Raw genomic sequence first — 22,327 nt, 5'->3', positions numbered from 1 at the left:
CCAGGCATTGGGATAAGACATCAATATATACAGTCATGGCTGAAATTGTTGGCACCCCAGAAATTTTTTCAGAAAATCAAGTATTTCTCACAGAAAAGTATTGCAGGAACACATGTTTTGCTATACACAGGTTTATTCCCTTTGTGTGTATTGGAACACAACAAAAAAAGGGAGGAAAAGAAGCAAATTGGACATAATGTCAAACAAAACTCCAAAAAAGGGCTGGACAAAATTATTGGCAACGTTTCAAAATTGTGGATAAACAAGTTTGTTTCAAGCATGTGATGCTCCTTTAAGCTCACCTGGGGCAAGTAACAGGTGTGGGCAATATAAAAATCACACCTGAAAGCAGATAAAAAGGAGAGAAGTTCACTTAGTCTTTGCATTGTGTGTCTGTGTGTGCCACACTAAGCATGGACAACAGAAAGGGAAGAAGAGAACTGTCTGAGGACTTGAGAACCAAAATTGTGGACAAATATCAACAATCTCAAGGTTACAAGTCCATCTCCAGAGATCTAGATTTGCCTTTGTCCACAGTGCGCAACATTATCAAGAAGTTTGCAACCCATGGCACTGTAGCTAATCTCCCTGGTCGTGGACGGAAGAGAAAAATTGATGAAAGGTTGCAACACAGGATAGTCCGGATGGTGGATAAGCAGCCTCAAACAAGTTCCAAAGGAATGCAAGCTGTCCTGCAGGCTCAGGGAGCATCAGTGTCAGCGCGAACTATCCGTCGACATTTAAATGAAATGAAACACTATGGCAGGAGACCCAGGAGGACCCTACTGCTGACACAGAGACATAAAAAAGCAAGATTACAGTTTGCCAAAATGTACTTGAGTAAGCCAAAATCCTTCTGGGAAAACGTCTTGTGGACAGATGAGACCAAGATAGAGCTTTTTGGTAAAGCACATCATTCTACTGTTTACCGAAAATGAAATGAGGCCTACAAAGAAAAGAACACAGTACCTACAGTGAAATATGGTGGAGGTTCAATGATGTTTTGGGGTTGTTTTGCTGCCTCTGGCACTGGGTGCCTTGAATGTGTGCAAGGTATCATGAAATCTGAGGATTACCAAAGGATTTTGGGTCGCACTGTAGAGCCCAGTGTCAGAAAGCTGGGTTTGCGTCCGAGATCTTGGGTCTTCCAGCAGGACAATGACCCCAAACATACGTCAAAAAGCACCCAGAAATGGATGGCAAGAAAGCGCTGGAGAGTTCTGAAGTGGCCAGAAATGAGTCTAGATCTGAATCCCATTGAACACCTGTGGAGAGATCTTAAAATTGCTGTTGGGAAAAGGCGCCCTTCCAATAAGAGAGACATGGAGCAGTTTGCAAAGGAAGAGTGGTCCAAAATTCTGGGTGAGAGGTTTAAGAAGCTTATTGATGGTTATAGGAAGCGACTGATTTCAGTTATTTTTTCCAAAGGGTGTGCAACCAAATATTAAGTTAAGGGTGCCAATAATTTTGTCCGGCCCATTTTTGGAGTTTTGTTTGACATTATGTCCAATTTGCTTTTTTTCCTCCTTTTTTTTGTTGTGTTCCAATACACACAAAGGGAATAAACCTGTGTATAGCAAAACATGTGTTCCTGCAATACTTTTCTGTGAGAAATACTTGATTTTCTGGAAAAATTTCTGGGGTGCCAACAATTTCGGCCATGACTGTATATTAATTTGCCAGGGGCAGAGATGTATAATTATGTAACATCAGTGTGCTGCTCATACCTCACCCCATAGTGATAGATCAGCTCACCTATTGGCTTCATGTAGATGTTAAAAAAGAGTTGAGAGAGTACTGAATCCTACAGTACCCCACACAGTAGGGGTTATGGGCAGGGTCTCTTCCCTCCCAGGCACCAACAGCTGTTATTGACCCTGGAAAAAAGGATAAACAGCACAATACAGTGTCATCCACTCACAATCCCCAGAGCCTCTCAGAAGGATTCCATGATTGATGATATTGAAAGCCACTGAATGGTCAAAGAGGACTAGGATGAATGCACCAATCACTCTGTTCTTCCCCCTGGTGTTGATGAGGTAGGCCTGGCTCTTACCATAGCAAAGACTGGCTACCCCAGTAGCAGCCACTCTCATTACCCTTAACTCCACAGCTCCATCCACTCTGTGCTCTGCTACTCCAGCCATTTTTCTTCCTCCAACTGCTGATGAGTGCCTGGCTGAGGAATTCTGAGAGTTGAAGTCCACAAGTCATAAAAGGGCCAAGTTACTTAAAGCAATTTGGAAGGTATTGGAGCTTAAGCAGGTTGCTCTGTTTCAAGTTCTAAATGTGTCCAGCTACTTAAAGCAACCCATTTCATGCTTAGAGCATTGTGTAAAGTTTGGCCCTTGAATCTTTTTAAAATGAAATATTTTGTAAACCCCTTGTGGTAATCCCTATGTGCTTTAAATCTTCCTGATCTTTCTTGGTGTGTTACTGTTTCTTGTTTACCATCTATTCTATCTACAATCTCCATGATAATATAGGAAATATATAACTGAAGCCTAGAAACCAAGCAATAAAACAGTAAATAGTTTAACTATTTAACAGTAAATAGTTAAAACTGTTATTCATTCAGGTGTAATTTGGTAAGGAAAAAAAGAAATGCATTAATTAAAACTGTTGATATTATTCCCCATATATTTAGTAGTTCTGTGTTTTTGTTGCATTAAAAACTTGAGTACTGTTGTAATGTTTGGAGTGTCTTCTGGGGGGGGTGTCACTGATTATTTTCAAGATCCCTAGGCAGACCTAGGACAGCAAAGCCGAAAGGAACAGAAAAGGCATTTTTCTATAGTTTAACTACATTGCATTCCCACTTAATTTAACTTTTTAATAGATTTTCATTTGTCTTATTTTCTAAACGCAGGACTTGTGTCTATGTGCTTGGCCTAATAGCCAAAACAAAGCAAGGCTGTGATATTCTGAAGCATCACAATTGGGATGCAGTAAGACACAGTCGAAGGCAACCTTGGCCAGTTGTCCCCGACGATGTGGAGCAACTCTGCAATGAACTCTCTTCCATTCCCAGCACACTTAGCTTGAATTCTGAATCTACCAGTTCAAGACATAACAGTGAAAGTGAATCTGCACCATCAAGTAAGCTATTTGACAGCACTAGTAGCTAACAAATGTCTTCCTTTTTTTTTTTTTTGAAAAACATGTAGACTACAAGGGTCAGCTTTTTCTTTGCATGTACTTCATAATGTGCAATATAGATTAGCTCATGCTACCTCATAAGTTTTTTTGTTTTTTTGCTTTCCTCCTATTGAGCAGAGGTAGCTTAGATCATATTGTAAGCCAACAACAAACTGCTTTAAACTTAATAATTTTTGTTTATTGTGGACAAGGAACATTATTCCAAATTATGTTAAGGTAAATAATGTTAATTTCAATAATTAATGTTAATAAGTTAATGTTAATAATGTATTAATCCAGTCATTAATTAGCAAAGAGGTAGGCAAACGTCATTTTTTTGAGATGTATTTGTTGATGAATTTTGTTTGCTTGCTTTGATAGTAGTTATCCGTGGTTTCTTAGCCAGAAAATCCTAAGTATATACCATTGTGAACTCATCTTTGGAAAGGATGATTTAGTTTTTCAAGATCTTGAGATCAATATTAGTCCAGAAACCATTCGTATAACTAGCAGTTGCTTGCTTTTTAAGAAGTAAATTGCAAGTGTGTGGCAGATCCAGATTGGGACCATAATACAGGAGCCAATGAGACTTTTAATCTATGCTGGGATTCATTTCAAGCATAATTGATGTTTATAAAAACAACATTTTTTTTTAAATTTCTTAATGTCAGAAGTACATGAAAATTGCATTTCAAATGCATGTGAAGTACATGAAAATTTAAATCTCAAATGCATGTTTAAATAAGCACTGATGTAAAAATTTAAACTAGTGAAACAATTTCATAAATAGTTGTCATGATTAAGATGCTGAGATGAGATCCAGGTATTTTATCGCTAAATTGGAGAGGAAATTTTCCTAGGCTATAGGCCTAATTGTAAAATGATATTGGTAAAGATTTCCTTTCAGTTCCGGTAGATTCTTACACTCTCTTGACTTTTAAAATATGTTAAGAAGTCACCCTATACTTGTTGCTTTCATATAATGTTCAGCTTCTTTGCTGAACTAGCCTTATTTACCCAAACCTTTGTGGATCACAAAAAAAAAAGAACATTTGTTTTCATTTCAGGCATGTTTATCCTGGAAGATGACCGGATTGGGAGCTCCTCCACTAGTACATTTTTCTTAAATATCTCAGAAGATGCAGAACAGAATCTCTATGACCATACTGGCCCTGTGAAGGATAAGGACCGCAATCCCTTCCCTTTTTTCTCCTCCCGCAGACTTGTCAGGAATCGCATTTTGAATTCTCTTACCCTGCCCAATAAAAAGCTGAGGAGCAGCAGTGATCCCAAAGGAGGCAAGCTGTCTTCCTCGGAGAACAAGATGGGCTTAAGGCGAAACCGGACAGTAACCGAACCTTGCAGCAGCATGGAGTTTACACGGGGAGATGACTTTACCCCAGTGTTCAAGGTTCCTAAGATTCACACTCTGAAACTAGAAACGTCATTTGTTGGGAACAAGCATAACGAAGATGCAGATAGCACTCCAAGTCTTGGTGAAAATGACCTTAAGCTTCCCAAAAGTCTTGGCCATGAAAACCATAGGGAAAACTCCAGCCGAGAGAGACTAATAGAAGTTTCCACCCAGACTCATTTCAAAAGTCGTAGTTTGAGTTTCAACACAGACACGACCACAAGTGGCATAAGTTCAATGAGCTCGAGCCCTTCCCGGGAGACTATGGGAGTGGATTCTACCAATATAGACACTGACTGTGGGAGCTTGAGTACTGTGGTGAGTACCAAGACCCTTAAAACAATTCAGTGTTCAACCCCACAGTCTAACCACCTCCCTCTGTCAAAGTCAAATTCTGTCTCCCTGGTACCGCCGGGGTCTTCGCACACGCTTCCTCGGAGAGCACAGTCGCTAAAAGCTCCTTCCCTCGCTACTATAAAAAGCCTGGCTGATTATAATTTTAGTTACACCAGTTCCCGAGATGCATTTGGATATGCAACCCTGAAACGCTTACAACAACAGAGGATGCATCCCTCTCTGTCACATTCTGAAGCCCTAGCTTCTCCAGCAAAGGATGTACTCTTCACAGACACAATCACAATGAAATCTGGTAGTCTAGACTCTCGACTAACACCCAACCGGTGAGTATGTCATCATCTGCTTTTCTTCATTAAAATTGAGTTATCATGGGGGAGAAATTATTTTTTAAAGAAATACTGATCTCTTTATTGTCTCGGTGCATTTTAAGGGACATCTGTTTTTCAGGAAGAACTTTTACCTCTGCTAAAACAGCTGTAAGGGGTCAAGAAGTAAAGGGAGAATTAGCACTGCCTAAACCAGATAGAAGGGACGCGGTGGCTCAGTGGGTTAGGACGCTGAGCTTGTCGATCAGAAGGTTGGCAGTTTGGCGGGTCGAATCCCAAGTGCCGCGTAACAGAGTGAGCGCCTGTTACTCGTCCCAGCTTCTGCCAACCTAGCAGTTCAAAAGCACGTAAAAATGCAAGTAGAAAAATAGGGACCACTACGGTGGGAAGGTAACAGGGTTCCATGCGCCTTTGGCGTCTAGTCATGCCGGCCACATGACCACAGAGACGTCCTCGGACAAGCGCTGGCTCTTCGGCTTTGAAACAGAGATGAGCACCGGCCCCTAGAGTTGGAAACGACTAGCACGCATGTGCGGGGGAACCTTTACTTTTACCTTTACCTTTAAACCAGATAGAACTGTGTAATCATGGACAGGTGGTTTCCAGTTTTAAAGCTGGGAAAAAACAGTCAAAAGTCCATTGGCTTTAAAAAGGTAAAAAGGCTAGATTAAACATCTAGGGCTTGATTTCTATATTTGGTAGTAGTAAATCTCATGTAGCTGTATGCTGCTTTTCTTGCCTGCAATTAAACCAATTATCTAGCAGTTGTTGTTGTTAGTTGCGAAGTCGTGTCCGACCCATCGCGACCCTATGGACAATGTTCCTCCAGGCCTTCCTGTCCTCTACCATCTTCTGGAGTCCAGTTAAGCTCACGCCTACTGCTTCAGTGACTCCATCCAGCCACCTCATTCTCTGTCGTCCCCTTCTTCTATTGCCCTCAATCTTTCCCAGCATTAGGCTCTTCTCCAGTGAGTCCTTCCTCCTCATTAGGTGGCCAAAGTATTTGAGTTTTAGCTTCAGGATCTGGCCTTCTAAAGAGCAGTCAGGGTTGATCTCCTCTAGGACTGACCGGTTTGATCGCCTTGCAGTCCAAGGGACTCGCAGGAGTCTTCTCCAGCACCAGAGTTCAAAGGCCTCAATTCTTTTGCGCTCAGCCTTTCTTATGGTCCAACTTTCACTGCCATACATTGCAACTGGGAAGACCATAGCCTTGACTATACGCACTTTTGTTGACAGGGTGATGTCTCTGCTTTTTAGTGTGCTGTCTAGATTTGCCATGGCTTTCCTCCCTAGGAGCAAGCGTCTTTTAATTTCTTGACTACAGTCCCCATCTGCAGTGATCTTGGAGCCCAGGAAAATAAAATCTGTCACTACCTCCATTTCTTCCCCATCTATTTGCCAGGAATTAAGAGGGCCGGATGCCATGATCTTAGTTTTCTTAATGTTTAGTTTCAACCCAACTTTTGCACTCTCCTTCTTCACTCGCAACAAGAGACTCTTCAGTTCCTCTTCACTTTCTGCCATTAGAGTGGTATCTGCATATCTTAGGTTGTTGATATTTCTTCCAGCAATCTTAATTCCAACTTTTGATTCATCTAGCCCTGCCTTTCTCATGATGTGCTCTGCATATAAGTTAAATAGGCAAGGCGACAGTATACAGCCTTGCCGGACTCCTTTCCCAATTTTGAACCAATCAGTGGTTCCGTGTCCAGTTCTCACTGTTGCTTCTTGGCCCGCATATAGATTTCTCAAGAGACAAATAAGATGGTCTGGTATGCCCATCTCTTTAAGGACTTGCCAGAGTTTGTTATGATCCACACAATCAAAGGCTTTAGCATAGTCAATGAAGCAGAAGTAGATGTTTTTCTGGAACTCTCTAGCTTTTTCCATGATCCAGCGTATGTTGGCAATTTGATCTCTAGTTCCTCTGCCTCTTCGAAATCCTGCCTGTACTTCTGGTAGTTCTCGATCCACATACTGCTGGAGTCTAGCTTGTAGGACTTTAAGCATAACTTTACTAGCATGAGAAATGAGTGCAATGGTGCGATAGTTTGAACATTCTTTGGCACTGCCTTTCTTTGGAATTGGAATGTAAACTGATCTTTTCCAATCCTGTGGCCACTGTTGAGTTTTCCAAATTTGCTGGCAAATTAAGTGTAGCACTTTTACTGCATCGTCTTTTAAGATTTTGAATAGCTCAGCTGGAATACTGTCACCTCCACTAGCTTTGTTGTTGCTCAGCTTTTCTAAGGCCCACTTCACTTCACATTCTAGGATGTCTGGCTCGAGGTCAGTGACCACCTCATTGTGATTATCAGGGACGTTAAGCTCATTCTTGTATAGTTCTTCTGTGTAATTTTGCCATCTCTTCTTAATCTCTTCTGCCTCTGTTAGGTCCCTGCCATTTTGGTCCTTTATCATGCCCATTTTTGCATTGAACGTTCCCTTCATCTCTCCAATTTTCTTGAAAAGATCTCTGGTCCTCCCTATTCTATTGTTTTCTTCTATTTCTTTGCACTGTTCATTTAAGAAGTCATTCTTGTCTCTTCTAGCTATTCTCTGGAATTCTGCATTCAATTGGGCGTATCTTTCTTTTTCTCCCTTGCCTTTTGCTTCCCTCCTTTCCTCAGCTATTTGCAAAGCTTCCTCAGACAGCCATTTTGCTTTCTTGCATTTCTTTTTCTTTGGGATGGTTTTGGTTGCTACCTCTTGTACAATGTTGCGAACCTCTGTCCATAGTTCTTCAGGCACCCTGTCTATCAGATCTAATTCCTTAAATCTATTTGTCACCTCTACTGTATATTCAACAGGGATATGATTTAATTCATACCTGACTGGCCTAGTGCTTTTCCCTACTTTCTTCAGTTTAAGCTTAAACTTTGCAACAAGAAGCTCATGGTCTGAGCCACAGTCAGCTCCTGGTCTTGTTTTTATTGACTGTATAGAGCTTCTCCATCTTTGGCTGCAGAGTACATAGTCAATCTGATTTCTGTGTTGACCGTCTGGTGATGTCCATGTGTAGAGCCGTCTCTTGGGTTGTTGGAAAAGGGTGTTTGCTATGACCATCGTATTCTCTTGACAAAATTCTATCAGCCTGTGCCCTGCTTCATTTTGTACTCCAAGGCCAAACTTGCCTGTTATTCCGGTTATCTTTTGGCTTCCTACTTTAGCATTCCAATCCCCCATGATGATAAGGACATCATTTTTTGGTGTTAGTTCTATAAGGTGCTGTAGGGCTTCATAGAACCGGTCAATTTCATCCTCTTCAGCACCGGTGGTTGGGGCATAGACTTGGACTACTGTGATATTGAATGGTTTGCCTTGGATTCGAACTGAGATCATTCTGTCATTTTGAGGATTGTATCCCAGTATTGCTTTTCCTACTCTTTTATTGACTATGAAGGCTACTCCATTTCTTCTGAGGGATTCTTGCCCGCAGTAGTATACCTGATGGTCATCTGAATTAAATTCACCCATTCCTGTCCATTTTAGTTCGCTGATACCTAAGATGTCAATGTTCAGTCTTGTCATCTCTTGTTTGACCACGTCCAGCTTTCCTTGATTCATGGATCTTACATTCCAGGTTCCTATGGAGAAAAAATCTTTACAGCATCGGACTTTCCTTTCACTACCAGACATATCCACAGCTGAGCGTCCTTTCGGCTTTGGCCCAGTCGCTTCATTCTTTCTGGCGCTACTAGTACTAGCCCTCTGCTCTTCCCCAGTAGCATATTGGACGCCTTCCGACCTGAGGGGCTCATCTTCCAGCGTCATATCGTTTTGCCTTTTGGTACTGTCCATAGGGTTTTCATGGCAAAGATACTGGAGTGGGTTGCCATTTCCTTCTCCAGTGGATCACGTTTTGTCAGAACTCTCTGCTATGACCTGTCCGTCTTGGGTGGCCCTGCACGGCATAGCTCATAGCTTCATTGAATTACGCAAGCCCCTTCGCCACGACAAGGCAGTAATCCATGAAGGGGTATCTAGCAGTATGAAGTCCTTATTAACATTTCTGGAAAAATCAGATTTATTGTTAAAAAGCAATTGAAACTGCTCTAATCTGAATGGCCTTGCTCATTCATATTTAAGTAAATTAATAATTTTCATGTAACTTTACATTTAGCTATTCTCTGATCATCTTGTTTTTTAGAGGTGTTAGTAGCCCATGATTCCAAATGAATGAAGAATGAATTAGGAAATTTGGAGATGATCCATTCTGGGTACAGGGGAGTGTTGCCATGGCAAAAATATTCTTTGCTATGTTTACAGTATCTCTCTCTCTCTCTCTCTCTCTCTCTCTCTCTCTCTCTCTCTCTCTCTCTCTCTCTCTCTCTCTCTCTCTGTGTGTGTGTGTGTGTGTGTGTGTGTAAGAGAGAGGGAGAGAGAAAACAAGATGGTTGCAGCAATGCTATTAAAGGTTCTTCCTCTGTTCATATGTGTGGTGTCAGTTCACATACAAAAGGAATGTGGCTTTGTGCTGCTATTACCATCCATCTTTTTTTATTTTAACCCCTTCCCTCCTTTGGATACCCCTGACAGTTCCACCTTCTAGTTGACAGCTTGGTACCATTCAGATTCAGGAAGCATCAGAAATTCTATTTTATTTAATCAGGACCAGATAAATATTAATCAGCATATTGATTTTGTACTTTTGGGGTGATCCTTCAAATCCTGGTGACTGCCTGGACTACTCCCTGAAGTTATCTTGGCAAGATTTTTAGAAGTGGCTTGCTATTTTCTTCTTCCTAGGGCTGGGAGAGAATGACAGGGTCACCCAGTTAGTTTTATACCTAAGGCAGGATTAAAACTCATGGTCTTCTGGTTCCAGCCTGATGCCTTAACCACTAAACCAAATTGGTACTTGAACTAAAATTATCCATTGTATTTTAAAATATAGTACTCATTATAATAAAATCAGGGCTGTTATGCTAAATATGCTCTTTCTGTATGTTAACAGATTCATGAGAGCTTTGAGCTATGCATCATCCTTAGATAAAGAAGATTTATTAAGCCCTATAAACCAAAATACATTGCAGCGTTCTTCTTCTGTTCGTTCCATGGTGTCTAATGCTACCTATGGTAGTTCAGACGATTACATTGGACTTGCTCTCCCGGTTGACATCAATGAAATATTTCAGGTATGTAGACAATATTTTTATCTTAAGTGAGCAAATTAGTCATATTAAGTACCATGTTGCTATTCTGCATGAAACAATTTCACCCCTAGCAGTATGTAGAGAACCTAGTGCAGTTTACTATACTTAGAGGAATATTGTTGAATGTTAAATACAGGTTCTTCAAACACGGCCTTTTTATGACTTGTAGACAAGTCATATGAATACCCCTGGTTAAATACTTCACACTGGAGCTACCCAGTATTTCCAGAAATAATGACTGTTTTTAAAACTTGATCTGCATCATTTTTTGCCTTAAAATATTTCAGGTAAAAGAAACCCCATATTTCCAGAAGAAAACAATGCCTTCATTTGATGATCGGGGCACTCGAGTCTTTGCCCAGGATGCTGCAGGTATGCTTTCTATTCTCTTTTGGATTACATGGTCACCTGCCACTTTTGCTAAGCTGTACACCTCCTCCTTTAGGAAGAAAATGTTTACCTGACTGCTGATTTCTAAGCCCTGTGATTTGAAATACAACGGTCATGTTTCATACCACAGATTTTGGGATTCTTACTTCTGAGAGTGTATTCAAAGCACATTGTGGCTTATATTCAAAGGGAATTACCTTCATGCAGATAAAAAATGAGACATAGGGAGGTAATCAATGGTAGGACATTACTTCACAGTGTCTTAATTTTCATATCTCATAAAGTCAGGATTATGTTATACTAGCACAGACCTGGGCATTTCATCTGGCCCTCAGCTGATCCTAATCTGACCCAGAGTTGCAATTGGGTAGCAGCAGTGGTGCAGCATTGGTGGCAGGGAGCAGGGGCCACGGGGTAATGGGGCCTACCACAACAGTCCAATTCTCATGTGGCCCCTTGAGAAAATAATTTGCCCATTCCTGTATTAGCAGAATATGCCCCAATAGAGGACTGGATTGCCCAAAATGTTCTCTAGAATCACTTGATTAATGAAATATTAACATTTTTGTAGTGGTGGGCATGACACAAGGAAACTGACATTTATTACAATGAGCTTTATGTGGCTACAGCAATTCCCTTAACAACTGACATTTATTCAGATGTGGGCTTATTATTTTATATGCCATAAAAGCATTATAGGAAGTATTTTTTTTATTTATTGAATTTATTTGCCACCTATATCATTTTGAAGCAATGCTGGGCAATTAATTGCAGACGGTGCTATTGTATTGCTTCATTATGTTCTATTTTCTGTTGCTTAACCAAATGCTTCCAGGTTTGCCTTGTGAGTCTGCTGAGTTTGTAAAGAGTCCCTTCCAGATGCTTCGTCAGCAAATAAGTCTTACGGAGATTATGAACACAAGCCGTTCAGATGCCTCCCAGTTCCTAGAAAACATGGAAGACACTGGACTCCAAGAACACACTGAAGATAATTGTCTCTATTGTGTTTGTACACACATCCTAGATTGCCAGCATAATAACAAACTGAACTCTGCATATAGTCACACAGGTTAGTGCCACCAGGTCTGCATCAGGCAGACAACTTGAATCTGATCTGCAATAATTAGAAGGCTGGAAGCTTTGTCCATTCTTTTTCCGTTTTCTGATGTTGTTTCAGACAGAAATCCAAAATTAATTTCATAATCTTGAAAGCTAGAACTCTTGGTTGAATGTTTTAACTTCTCAGGGTGGCAAATCCTGTGGAAACTAACCTTTCCCATTGCTATTGTTCTTTTGAGGTGTGTAGTGCCTGCCTCATAAATTCATCATCACAATACTTTTCCTTTATTAGTGCATTGTTATCAGAGTAGGAAGTTCATATTTGGTTGGATTGTTTCTAAGTTATTCAGTTCTGTATCATATTGTTTTTCTTTTCTTTTTATGTAAATTATGTATATCGTGCTGGTTTTTTTCTATGTAAATTATTCCATCTATCTTATATCAAACTTTATCAGAATTTTCAGACATTCCTTATTCAGACTGGTGTGGAAAGGCTATGCATAATCATTTGGATGTGGTTTCACATTCCTCAAAGTTTTCTGGAATTTCAGGATGTAGTGATGCTGTATCCCATGGATCAGCTAGTAGTACCAAGAGTACTGATCTCATCATAGGTGAGTTATTTTTCATAAAGGTTGCTTCTGATGCTTCTTGTTGCTTGGATGTTGGATGCTTTCATCAGAAATCTCAGCTTTGCACCCTGCTTCTTAACACCGGAATAATCAATATGATGTATGTACTGTCTGAGACTATACAGGCATTACTATTTTTTTCCACTTTTTACACAATTTTTGCTTTTATCTTTCCCCAATATTTATTTATTGATTTATTAAAATTACGTGCCACCCATCTTGACAGAGGTGACTCTGGGCAGCTTGCAAACATTAAAACTAGTATACATTAAAATAATAAATAACAATAATAAATATCATTAAAAGATGGTGAGGAGGGGAACATGAAGCACATGGGAAAGGTGGGATCTTTTATTAATCCAATAGCCACCTCCAGAATAGTTCATTCCCATTTGGGAAGAGCTATATATGGTTTGGGCTTTTGATTGGGATTTAGATCATTCTACTACTTGTTTTCCCATGGTCCCTTTATGAGTAAGTATGTCCACTTGAACCAGAAGAAGTAACATTTGTACTTGACAATTGCTTTTATGCCCATTGGCCTGCATCTTTAAAATATATAGCAGACTTTGTCAATGTTATCCAGTGATATTTCAGTCAGTACAAATACTGTTTCAGTTTAACATACTGTTAAATGTCTTTTTTTCAAGGCATGAAATCAATCCCAGATGATACTCCAGTATGCCGCATACTACTGAGAAAGGAAGTTTTGCGATTAGTAATCAACTTGAGTAGCTCAGTAGGAACTAAAGGTCATGAAACTGGTCTCTTGACGTAAGTGAAACTTTTTCCATTGTTTTTAGCTTTTACAAGTAATATTCCTTTTATCTTTGAATTGGAAATGGAATTGAATGAATGAACCTTTATTGTCAAAGTACAACCATGTATACATTGAGATTGGCTGAGCCTCCCTTCGTGCCCCCCACCACCACAACTCACAGTGACAACAAAGCCACCATCTTGTTACACCATGTGAGTAATTGCACACAACACACTTCCCTCGCAAGTCAGTCATACATAAAATTATTTCCCATTCAAGAGCCTGACAGCCCATGGATAGAAGCTGTTCTTCAGCCTGTTGGTATGGCTGGCTATACTCCTGTATCTCCTACCCGATGATAGGAGAGTAAAGAGGTACCAACAGGGGTGTGAGTTGTCCTTGAGATCTTCACTCTTCCAAGGCAGCAAGCCCTGGCAATGTCATCCAGTGGTGTCTTATATTGCAGACAAATCAGTTCAGGTGTACTTCTGGCACTTCTTAAGTTGTATCTCAAAATAGAACTCACAATAATATGTTAGAAATGATACAATTGAAAGGACTAAGTTGACTCCAAAGAATTGCTGAGGATTATACCCATTTTTCTACTTCTTTTCACTTGCTGGTCCGAAGTCATAGCCAAATTTGGATGAGTTGGCAACTGGGAAAGATTTCTTTTGGGGGAAATTGATGAAGTGATGGCACATTATTTCTTCATTTTCCCTACATCATTTCCAGTAAAACCTACTGCTGGTCCAGTAAAAGTTATTTCAGAATAAGTGGGTATTAATAATAACATTAATTTCTCACTCAAACTACAGTAGTTGAAATCTGTCTTATAAGTTTTGTCATATAAATCTTGAAAAACAGGAACCTGCGAAATTCCAGTTCTGTTTCCATCTACTTGAGATACATGTTATCTGCTTATGAAGTTCATTCCAGATTTTGATGCAGCACTATCACTCTGTGACCCAGTTTGGTGCAGTGGTTAAGGCATCAGGCTAGAAACCGGAAATTTTCATCTCCATTCCTGCAGCCTGTCAAAGGATTTCAACCTAGACATAGAGGGATGCTAAAATCCTTCAAGAGGCTGCAGGAATGGCAGTATAATTCTGAAGTTTTCAGCTCTATTACTGCAGCCTACTGAAAGTTTTCAGCTCCACTCAGTGCATAGAGCTGAAATCCTGTGGCAGGCAGCTTTTTCATCTAGCCCCCAGAGACAAGAGGGAGTCCTATCAGCAGGCGGCAGCAACTTTCACCTTTCCCTACCAGCTTCTCCATTGGCTTTCTGGGGAGGGTAGCAAAGAAGATTGAAAATAGAAATCCCATGAACATGAGGGTCTTGGCAACTAGTCTAAGTGAAAAGAGGTTACCATGCACCAGATTGTGATCATGACTGTGGAGGACAGAGAGGATAGCAGCAATTGAAGTATTTTACAGATCATAGCACACTCTTTCTAAGGCTGTCATTAATTTGAACCATCAATATGTCGAGAACACCCTATACAGGTAATCCTCAACTTACAACAGTTCATTTAGTGATTGTTTGAAGTTACAACAGCACTGAAAAAAGTCACGTGACCGCTTTTCCAATGTAGAACCTTTGGAGCATCCCCATGGTCACATGATCAAAATGAAAAGGCTTTGGGAGCTGACTCATATTTATGATAGTTGCAATGGTCCCAGGGTCATGTGATCACTTTTTGCAACCTTCTGGGAAGCAAAATCAATGGAGAACTCCAAATCACTTAGCAATCATGTTACTCACTTAATAACTGCAGTGATTTACTTAACAGCTGTGGCAAAAGGTCATAAAATGGACTTTTAAGAGGGTTAAGAGAGTCTCACTTAGCAATTTGGGACTCAGTTGTGGTCGTAAATCGAGGACTATCTGTATTTAGATTAGGTTCCTTAAGCTTTAGTTAAGGCACCTAACTTACTTGTCTTGTGTATTTTTTCGTATTTTAATTCAAATGCTTATTTCTCATGATTTGCCTGTATATCAGATCCATGTCTCAAGTTATATTCTAAAACTTCATACTACTTCAATGGGACATTTTAAAAATATGCTTCCTTGTTCTTTATGGTCCAGAATTAAAGAGAAGTTTCCCCAAGCATTTGATGATATATGCCTTTACTCTGAAGTATCCTACTTGCTTGCTCACTGCACTTTTCGATTGCCATCTAGACGGTTCATTCAAGAACTCTTTCAAGATGTACAGTTTTTACAGGTGAGTAGAATAAAATCTAATGAACTCTGGGAAAAGTGGGCACTGAATTGGTGCTGCATATAAGTTGCTTTTAAAATTCTGCACGTGCTATTTTTTTCTAGATGCATGAAGAAGCAGAAGCTATTTTAGCCTCACTGGCAAATCAGCAAACAGATAGCCCATCAACTGAATCCTGACCTCTTGTTTTCCATGATGTGATAAATGTGAAGTTACTAGTAGCATTTAGTAACACCTAATTGACTGGGCAACAGAGAAGTATCATCTTCTGAATTGTTCCAGGAATTCTGGTACATGAAATTGGATGCTCAGCTGTAGAATTTTTCTTTGATGGAACTTGCTTCCAAAGCCATCTGAGCCCTGAGGGGAATTGTTAAAACAATGAAAGTAACAAGATATGCAAGAAGAATGAAGCACCAGACACTTATACAGGTTTTCATTTCACTTATTTTTAAATGCAATGTCACAAAAATAGAGGACAAATTACACGGGACCTGGTTTACATGGTTGACTTTGACTTCCGTTTTGGACAGAGTTGATGCCTTGCTTGTTTACCCTGGATTTGAGAGACATGGTATCTTAAGCTGTATCCCAATGGAGCATGCTATAACCATGACATTAGGGGATTAATTAGGGGATTTCCTTGATATGTTTCTTAATTTTTGTGAACACTACTTGGACAATTTCTGCTCTCAGAGAATCTTCAGTAGCTTTGGGAGTAACCTTAAGTTATTTTATTGTTATAATATTAGCAGTCTGTCCAGTTTTGTTGCAGTTTCATGTAATTATGTTAAACTGAACCAATTAATGAATTTCACTACAGTTTGAGTTTAGAAAAAAACAATTCGCCTGAATCAGATTTACCTCCATGTAATGCATGTATTGTAATGGGGGTGTTCTACATTAATGTTCATCCAGTAAGTGATATGTCTAAGTGTAAATTTTCAAAAACAATAATTTATGTCAGGTAAATCAAGTAAAATTAATACATATTGCTGCTTTTTATCAAGAAAAATGCAAAATAATAATTTCACATTCCATGGCTTTAAATTTACTCCTAATCATTTGCTTCAATCATACAGATGAAAGATTAATGGCAAGATAATACCAATAATTGTAGTGAAAAGCCTTAAACATACAGTGTTAAAGTGCTACATTGCTATAATTTAGAGGTCTTTTTGATAAAATTAGCACAAATTGTGTAAAAGTGATGTTATGTAGTTCCATTCTCCCCAATATCAAATTTATGCAAGTATGAGGTTGAAACAAATTGAATTTATTTCCAAATTGAAATGTCTCTTTTAGAATCAAATTACTTTTTCCTGGAAACCTGTACATACAAATGTATAATTGTTTTGTTTACAAAACCTGTAGGGTTATTTGGTCATTTCTTGTGTATTGAAATAATTCAGGTAGACTGATGGAATATGTCCATCAAAGTTTATCTCCCCTTAAAAGTATGCAAAAATTTGCTTGTTGAGATGAAATTAGCTCAGTTTTACATATATTTTTGACTGAGCCTAATTAACGTGTGTGTGTGTGTGTGTGTGTGTGTGTGTGTGTGTGTGTGTGTAATGAGTTCTTAGAGGCATATGTACATTTTCATTTGTTATGAAAGCTATCAATGTCTAGGTTCAGTACATTGTCATATCAAAATATGATTTTGTTCTCCAGCTGTAGAAGAAAGGAAATGCCATCGTTGGCTAAGAAAAATGAAGCAAGGGTTTATCTGTAAATTGAATCTTCAGGACTAATAATCATAAGTAAAATCTCATAGTTGAAGAAACAGGGTTGATAGATCGTTACACATAAAACTTGAAAACATGATTTTTCCCTTGCCACCCTGAAATGGCCATGTAGGACATCTGGAACTTAAGGCATTAGATCAGTTTTTTTAAAAAAAAAATTCTCGCAAGAATTAGGCATCAGTCCCCGAATCCTTAGAATAAACCTGAAATTCTCTTCCTGCCATTTTGGCTGGAACTATAATAACTAATCCACAAATTGAAGTACTACTGGATTGGATACTTTCCAAGATGGTACTTTTGTAGAGAAATAGAAAACTGAATGAAGGTTCTGGCCTGAACAAGAGAGTCAGTTCACTCTGGTCCATATCTATGATTCCCAAAAGAAAGTTACCTCTAAGATACCTAACTTAATTGGTATTCTGGCTTCTAACTTATCTCAAGAACAGGTTATTCAACCAATAAGGACCCACAAGCCAGATAAAGATTCTACATAAGAATATGGAACACAGTTATTATGGATGAGGCATTTTCTTCCTCTTCCTAAGACCTTTTAAGGAAATACATGCCTTCTACCTCTCCAAGCAGATGTTTACATTATTTCATTATACTGCTTTGAACACATTCTAGGTGGGAGATACATCGGAATAATATTTGAGTCAATATAATCCTCTCTAAGGTATTAGGGTATGTTACTTTGGTACATAGACAATGAAGTTTGGATAACCTAGAGAATTGTCATAAGGAGTTTTACCATTCCCAGCCAGAGCTGAAGATGTTTTGCTGTTACATTTCTAGACATGAAATTTGAGTTATCTATTGGGAATATTCTTATTATCTCTCTACTTTAGTGACCATTTAGGAACTGAACAACTGAGAAAAGGAGAAATTGGAGAAATGTCAAATATTTCATTCTCAGGTTAGGGATATCTTTAGATATAGTATTTTAAGCTGGTAAAGGTTTGTTTTTGTTTTTTATAGTTTGTGCTCTTTGCTTCCTGTTGGTATGGTTGTTGTTTCTGAACCATGGAATAAAGCTCTATATTGGGAATAACAGCAGATATAATCCAGAGAGAAGGGTGTGCCGGTGAGACTCTAGATTTCAGCATCTTCTCCTCTCATGACAGTTTGGCAAAAACTGCATTACAATAATTTATGGAACATCTGGAGAGCCATGAAGTTATAGTAGTTCCCTGATTTCTATGAGAACCTCCTGAGGAAAAAATTGGAGGGGGGAGAATGTGTCAGGAAAAAATGAAGAGCTTCAGCTCCTCACGCAGGGTTCATTTATAACTTTCCATCAATATTTAGAGATGCTTTGTTCATAGATAAAACTCCTGTGATAAATCTCCTGTGCAGAACCAAAATGGCAGTCACAGTAGACCAAATGGTGGTGTAAATTCCAAAGGATTTGTACAAAACTTCCAGTAAAAAAAGCAAATAGATGATTGTACATAGTAGTTATGAATGCTACCTCAGTAATGATAGAGTAATAAGATCTATAGATCAATAACTCTTTAAGTGAAATTAATTCATTCTGTATTTTGCATTTTTGATTTCAAGGCAAAAGTAGAGGAAAATGTTATCTTTAAAACAAAGATGGTTAAGCTTTCAATTATAGTTTTAGTGAAGAAACAGTTTAATTACAGTAGAAAATTAAAAAGTAAATTCAGCTAAATGTACTAATATACCCACTTAGATAATAATACATAGGTATACATAGGTTTTTGACATCTAAAAAAAATACAATTTTGGCTTCTGTTCAGAATACTGCCCAGGATCAATTGACCTATCTGTAAGGGCAACAGCATCACCAAAAAATTGTAAAATAACATTAAGTGAATTTGGATCTTTGTATTAAAATACAAATCAATGGTGGCTGTAGTATCTGAACTGACGTTTCATCTATATGATGTTATACTTATTTTGTTAATCAATTTGTTGTAACAGAACATACCTGGAATCTGGACAGAAATTCATGTATTATGAATTGGTTTTACTTACTGTTACATGGCCAGTCATTAACGTCTTACATTAATGAACCTATTTGTACTCATAAAGCTACCTACAGACCAACAGCCTCTGCACTTGGCAAATAGAATGAAAAGTTTTATGGACCCCTATTTGATTGCCGTTAGATGATGGGTTTCTTTCAGCTTCGGTACTTCTCTGAAGCAATTTCTCCTTGATCACTAAACCCCAAATTGGGATAATAGTACCTGACTAAATACAGTAAAACATGGAAGAAGTGTACACTTGCATTACAGATTATAAGTATGATGGGAATGGTACTAGGGCTGTACATTCTGTAAAGTATTTTGGCAGAAGCATTGTAACCTCACGCAAGGGTAGCAGCCATGTCTTCTTTCAAACTTTTGCTTTAAGAGTTAAAGACACATTAAAGCAGCAGCATGGGCTTTTTTTTTAGGCTCTAAGAGCAGTTTTGATCAAGAACTGGGAAGTGCTGTGCTTAACCTGTGTGGCAATCACAGCGCTTCTTTGGAATTAATTTTCAAATGATGCACAACCCTGATATCATTGTCATTTTGAAAGGCTTGGATGGCATAATCCAGAAATGCTGTTGAAAAAAAATCCTATCTAAATGCTCCTTCTTGTTACTGAAAGGATGAAATAATTTACAAAGATTTTTAATGCTTGGGATTGCTTTGGAATGGACCCTCATAGCAGGTTGCTATGTTTTGGAAACGGCTCTCTCTCCACCCACTTCCCTCAGCCACAAACACTGGCAATTATTTGTACATGGGATGTTTAAAGAGACTTTCTTAGAGTATTTATGTATGGCGGGAGAAGGAGAATGAAAGAGATAGCAAGTTATGAATGACAAAGCATAATTGTTATTTTCTATCTTCCTTATGATGCATTCCTGGGAGGAAAAGGATAAATAGTGTGAATAATCAAATTTCCAATTGATTCTTCACATTCAGAAATCTCTATCTGTAGTGATACAGGCCCCAAAGTACCTTGAGTTTAACATAAGCTTGCAAAACAACTTTTTTCCTTATTTCATATTTTTCAAGGAGCATAGATTTAAATCTTATATTGTCTTTGTTCACATCAAAGCACTCAATTTCTACTCACTCCCTTTTTCCACTGCAACCTTTCATATAATTTGCAAGAGTCCTTCAGATCACAGATTGTGGAGGAGTCACAAAAGCTCCATTTTTATGGTCCACTCACAGAATGATTCTAGGTCCCATTTTATAACAGTAGCAAAGTCAAGAACTTAAAGACATCACATGAATAAAAGATAGATTTAGACATTCAGCTGTGGGGACATAAAATGCATATACATTGGCCTCCAACACTTGCTAAGTGAAAACTATCTGCAAGGACACACATGGTCATTTGATCTGTATCCATACATTTTGGGACCATTTGCATTTGAGTTGTTACCTGAATAGCATCATTAGGAACTTACTTTACTAAATAGGTTCTAGTAACTATTGTGAATAAAAAAATGCTTTCAGATATGACGTAATTAGAATCAGCCACACAGCTCAGTGGGCTTCCTGATCATCCCCAATAATAGTGGATAACAAAACAAAGCTTTTGCAAAGTTAGTATCCAGTTTATAACATGAACATTAATTTCAGATAGAGGAGGTATAATACCAACCAGCCAAAGCATTTCTAAGATTAGGAGTGCTTGCTTAAGTTGAATCTTGCCTTGAATGTGTTAATCCTTTCTTTATAATCAAGGGAAAATAAAACGTCCCTTGAATAATCTCTTTTGCAATAATCATAATTATCCCTTGATTTTGAGTATGTGTGCTTTGCATTTTGAATGGGGTAATGTGACACTGTAAATGGATGAGGTCCCCTTCCCCTTAACATACCTTGGAAGCTACACAGCTTAGAGGTATGATAATCATGTTTCTAATACATATCCCCGTTAGAAATTTATCTAGAAATAATAGCCTTATTTTCATATTTTTTTTTAGAATTTTAGCAAGAATTACTGTATATTCTTAAAACTCCAGATTTGCTACATGTTTTTTGTTAACTTTTTACTTTCAGCAAAAAGTAAAGAATGTGGTTTTCCTTAGGACTATTTTTGTAAAATAGCTGGATAGCGATGCTACAGCATGCAGAAAGTGCACTTTTTTGCCTGACTTGCTTGTAAAATAGACACTATTTAATTTGGGGGAAAATATAATTTATGCCAAAAAAAATATATCTTGCTGCCATTTTGCGACTGCGTAGGTTAGAGTAGCACAGAATGCAAGAACTGGGGTGGGTGGGATGATATGTAGATATAATTATTGTGCAAAATGGGAAAATACTCTTCAGATAATAGAAGCCAATAACCCAAATGATGCCTGGGTTACAAATTATGTAAATTAGTCATTCAGAATGGGTGGGGGAGAGATTATGAAAAGACTCATTTTCCCTAACCTGTATGGTCAATTTTCCATATAAGTTAACAAGCTGCTACATATTTGGAGGTTCTGTTGTTTGTAGGTCATTGAATGAACTTTGAAATCTGATTTATATTATATACCTGTAACATAGAAAGAAAAAAGTATTTATATATTTTCTGTATGACAATTTCATGAGCTGTGTATAATTTTAAAGAGGCTTTGTCCCAAAAAGGTTCTTCTCACCTTGATTCCTTTTTGTTATTTTCGTTGTTTTGGAAATTTGTTTTGTATAGTGTGTACAGTTCATGTCTATGAATATTACAGGCCTCCTAAAGCATTATCTTCCTATCAAAGGGATACATTGTTAATAAAATGAACTTTAAACACCAACACTTTGCCTTGTTGTTTGTCAAATATTAGCTTTGCCTTTCACATTGAAAGTTGAATAAAAAAGCCTTAGAAATAATAGAATAATAGAAAATAAAAAAACAATAGAAAAATCATTGCCAAAAAGACAGCCCTTAGTTTCTACCATTGGAAATCGTTATTCCTCGATAATTTAATTTTGAAATACTGTAGGTTGTTTTTAATAAATTCTGGATTTCATTCATTGTGGCCCCAACCCTGTTGCCCTGAGGATTACTTTGGCATAACCAACATGAGACACTATCATTTGGTTGCAATGACATTGTAGTATCATTATGAGCTTGAAGAGGAATCCATGAGTTCTTCATTCAGATTCTT

The 22,327-nt window shown here is 38.3% G+C and overlaps 1 protein-coding gene across 4 annotated transcripts in view; it reads left to right on the top strand.

Moving 5' to 3' along the window:
• RICTOR (RPTOR independent companion of MTOR complex 2) overlaps positions 1-21,973 on the top strand; it is a 48,391-nt gene extending 26,418 nt beyond the window's left edge. For all 4 annotated transcript variants that reach the window (XM_081318707.1, XM_081318706.1, XM_081318704.1 and 1 more), the window contains 9 exons: positions 2,870-3,099; positions 4,206-5,232; positions 10,193-10,373; positions 10,679-10,763; positions 11,617-11,850; positions 12,296-12,454; positions 13,123-13,246; positions 15,322-15,460; positions 15,562-21,973. In XM_081318707.1, coding sequence (XP_081174833.1) covers positions 2,870-3,099; positions 4,206-5,232; positions 10,193-10,373; positions 10,679-10,763; positions 11,617-11,850; positions 12,296-12,454; positions 13,123-13,246; positions 15,322-15,460; positions 15,562-15,636 — 2,254 coding nt within the window. In that variant the 3' untranslated portion in view covers positions 15,637-21,973. The remainder of the gene's footprint in view (positions 1-2,869; positions 3,100-4,205; positions 5,233-10,192; positions 10,374-10,678; positions 10,764-11,616; positions 11,851-12,295; positions 12,455-13,122; positions 13,247-15,321; positions 15,461-15,561) is intronic.
• Positions 21,974-22,327: the final 354 nt, after the last annotated feature.

This window comes from Vipera berus (genome assembly GCF_964194415.1).
Source record: "Vipera berus genome assembly, chromosome: 2".
NCBI classification, from domain to species: domain Eukaryota; kingdom Metazoa; phylum Chordata; class Lepidosauria; order Squamata; family Viperidae; genus Vipera; species Vipera berus.
This window is presented reverse-complemented; position numbering and strand designations above follow the sequence as displayed.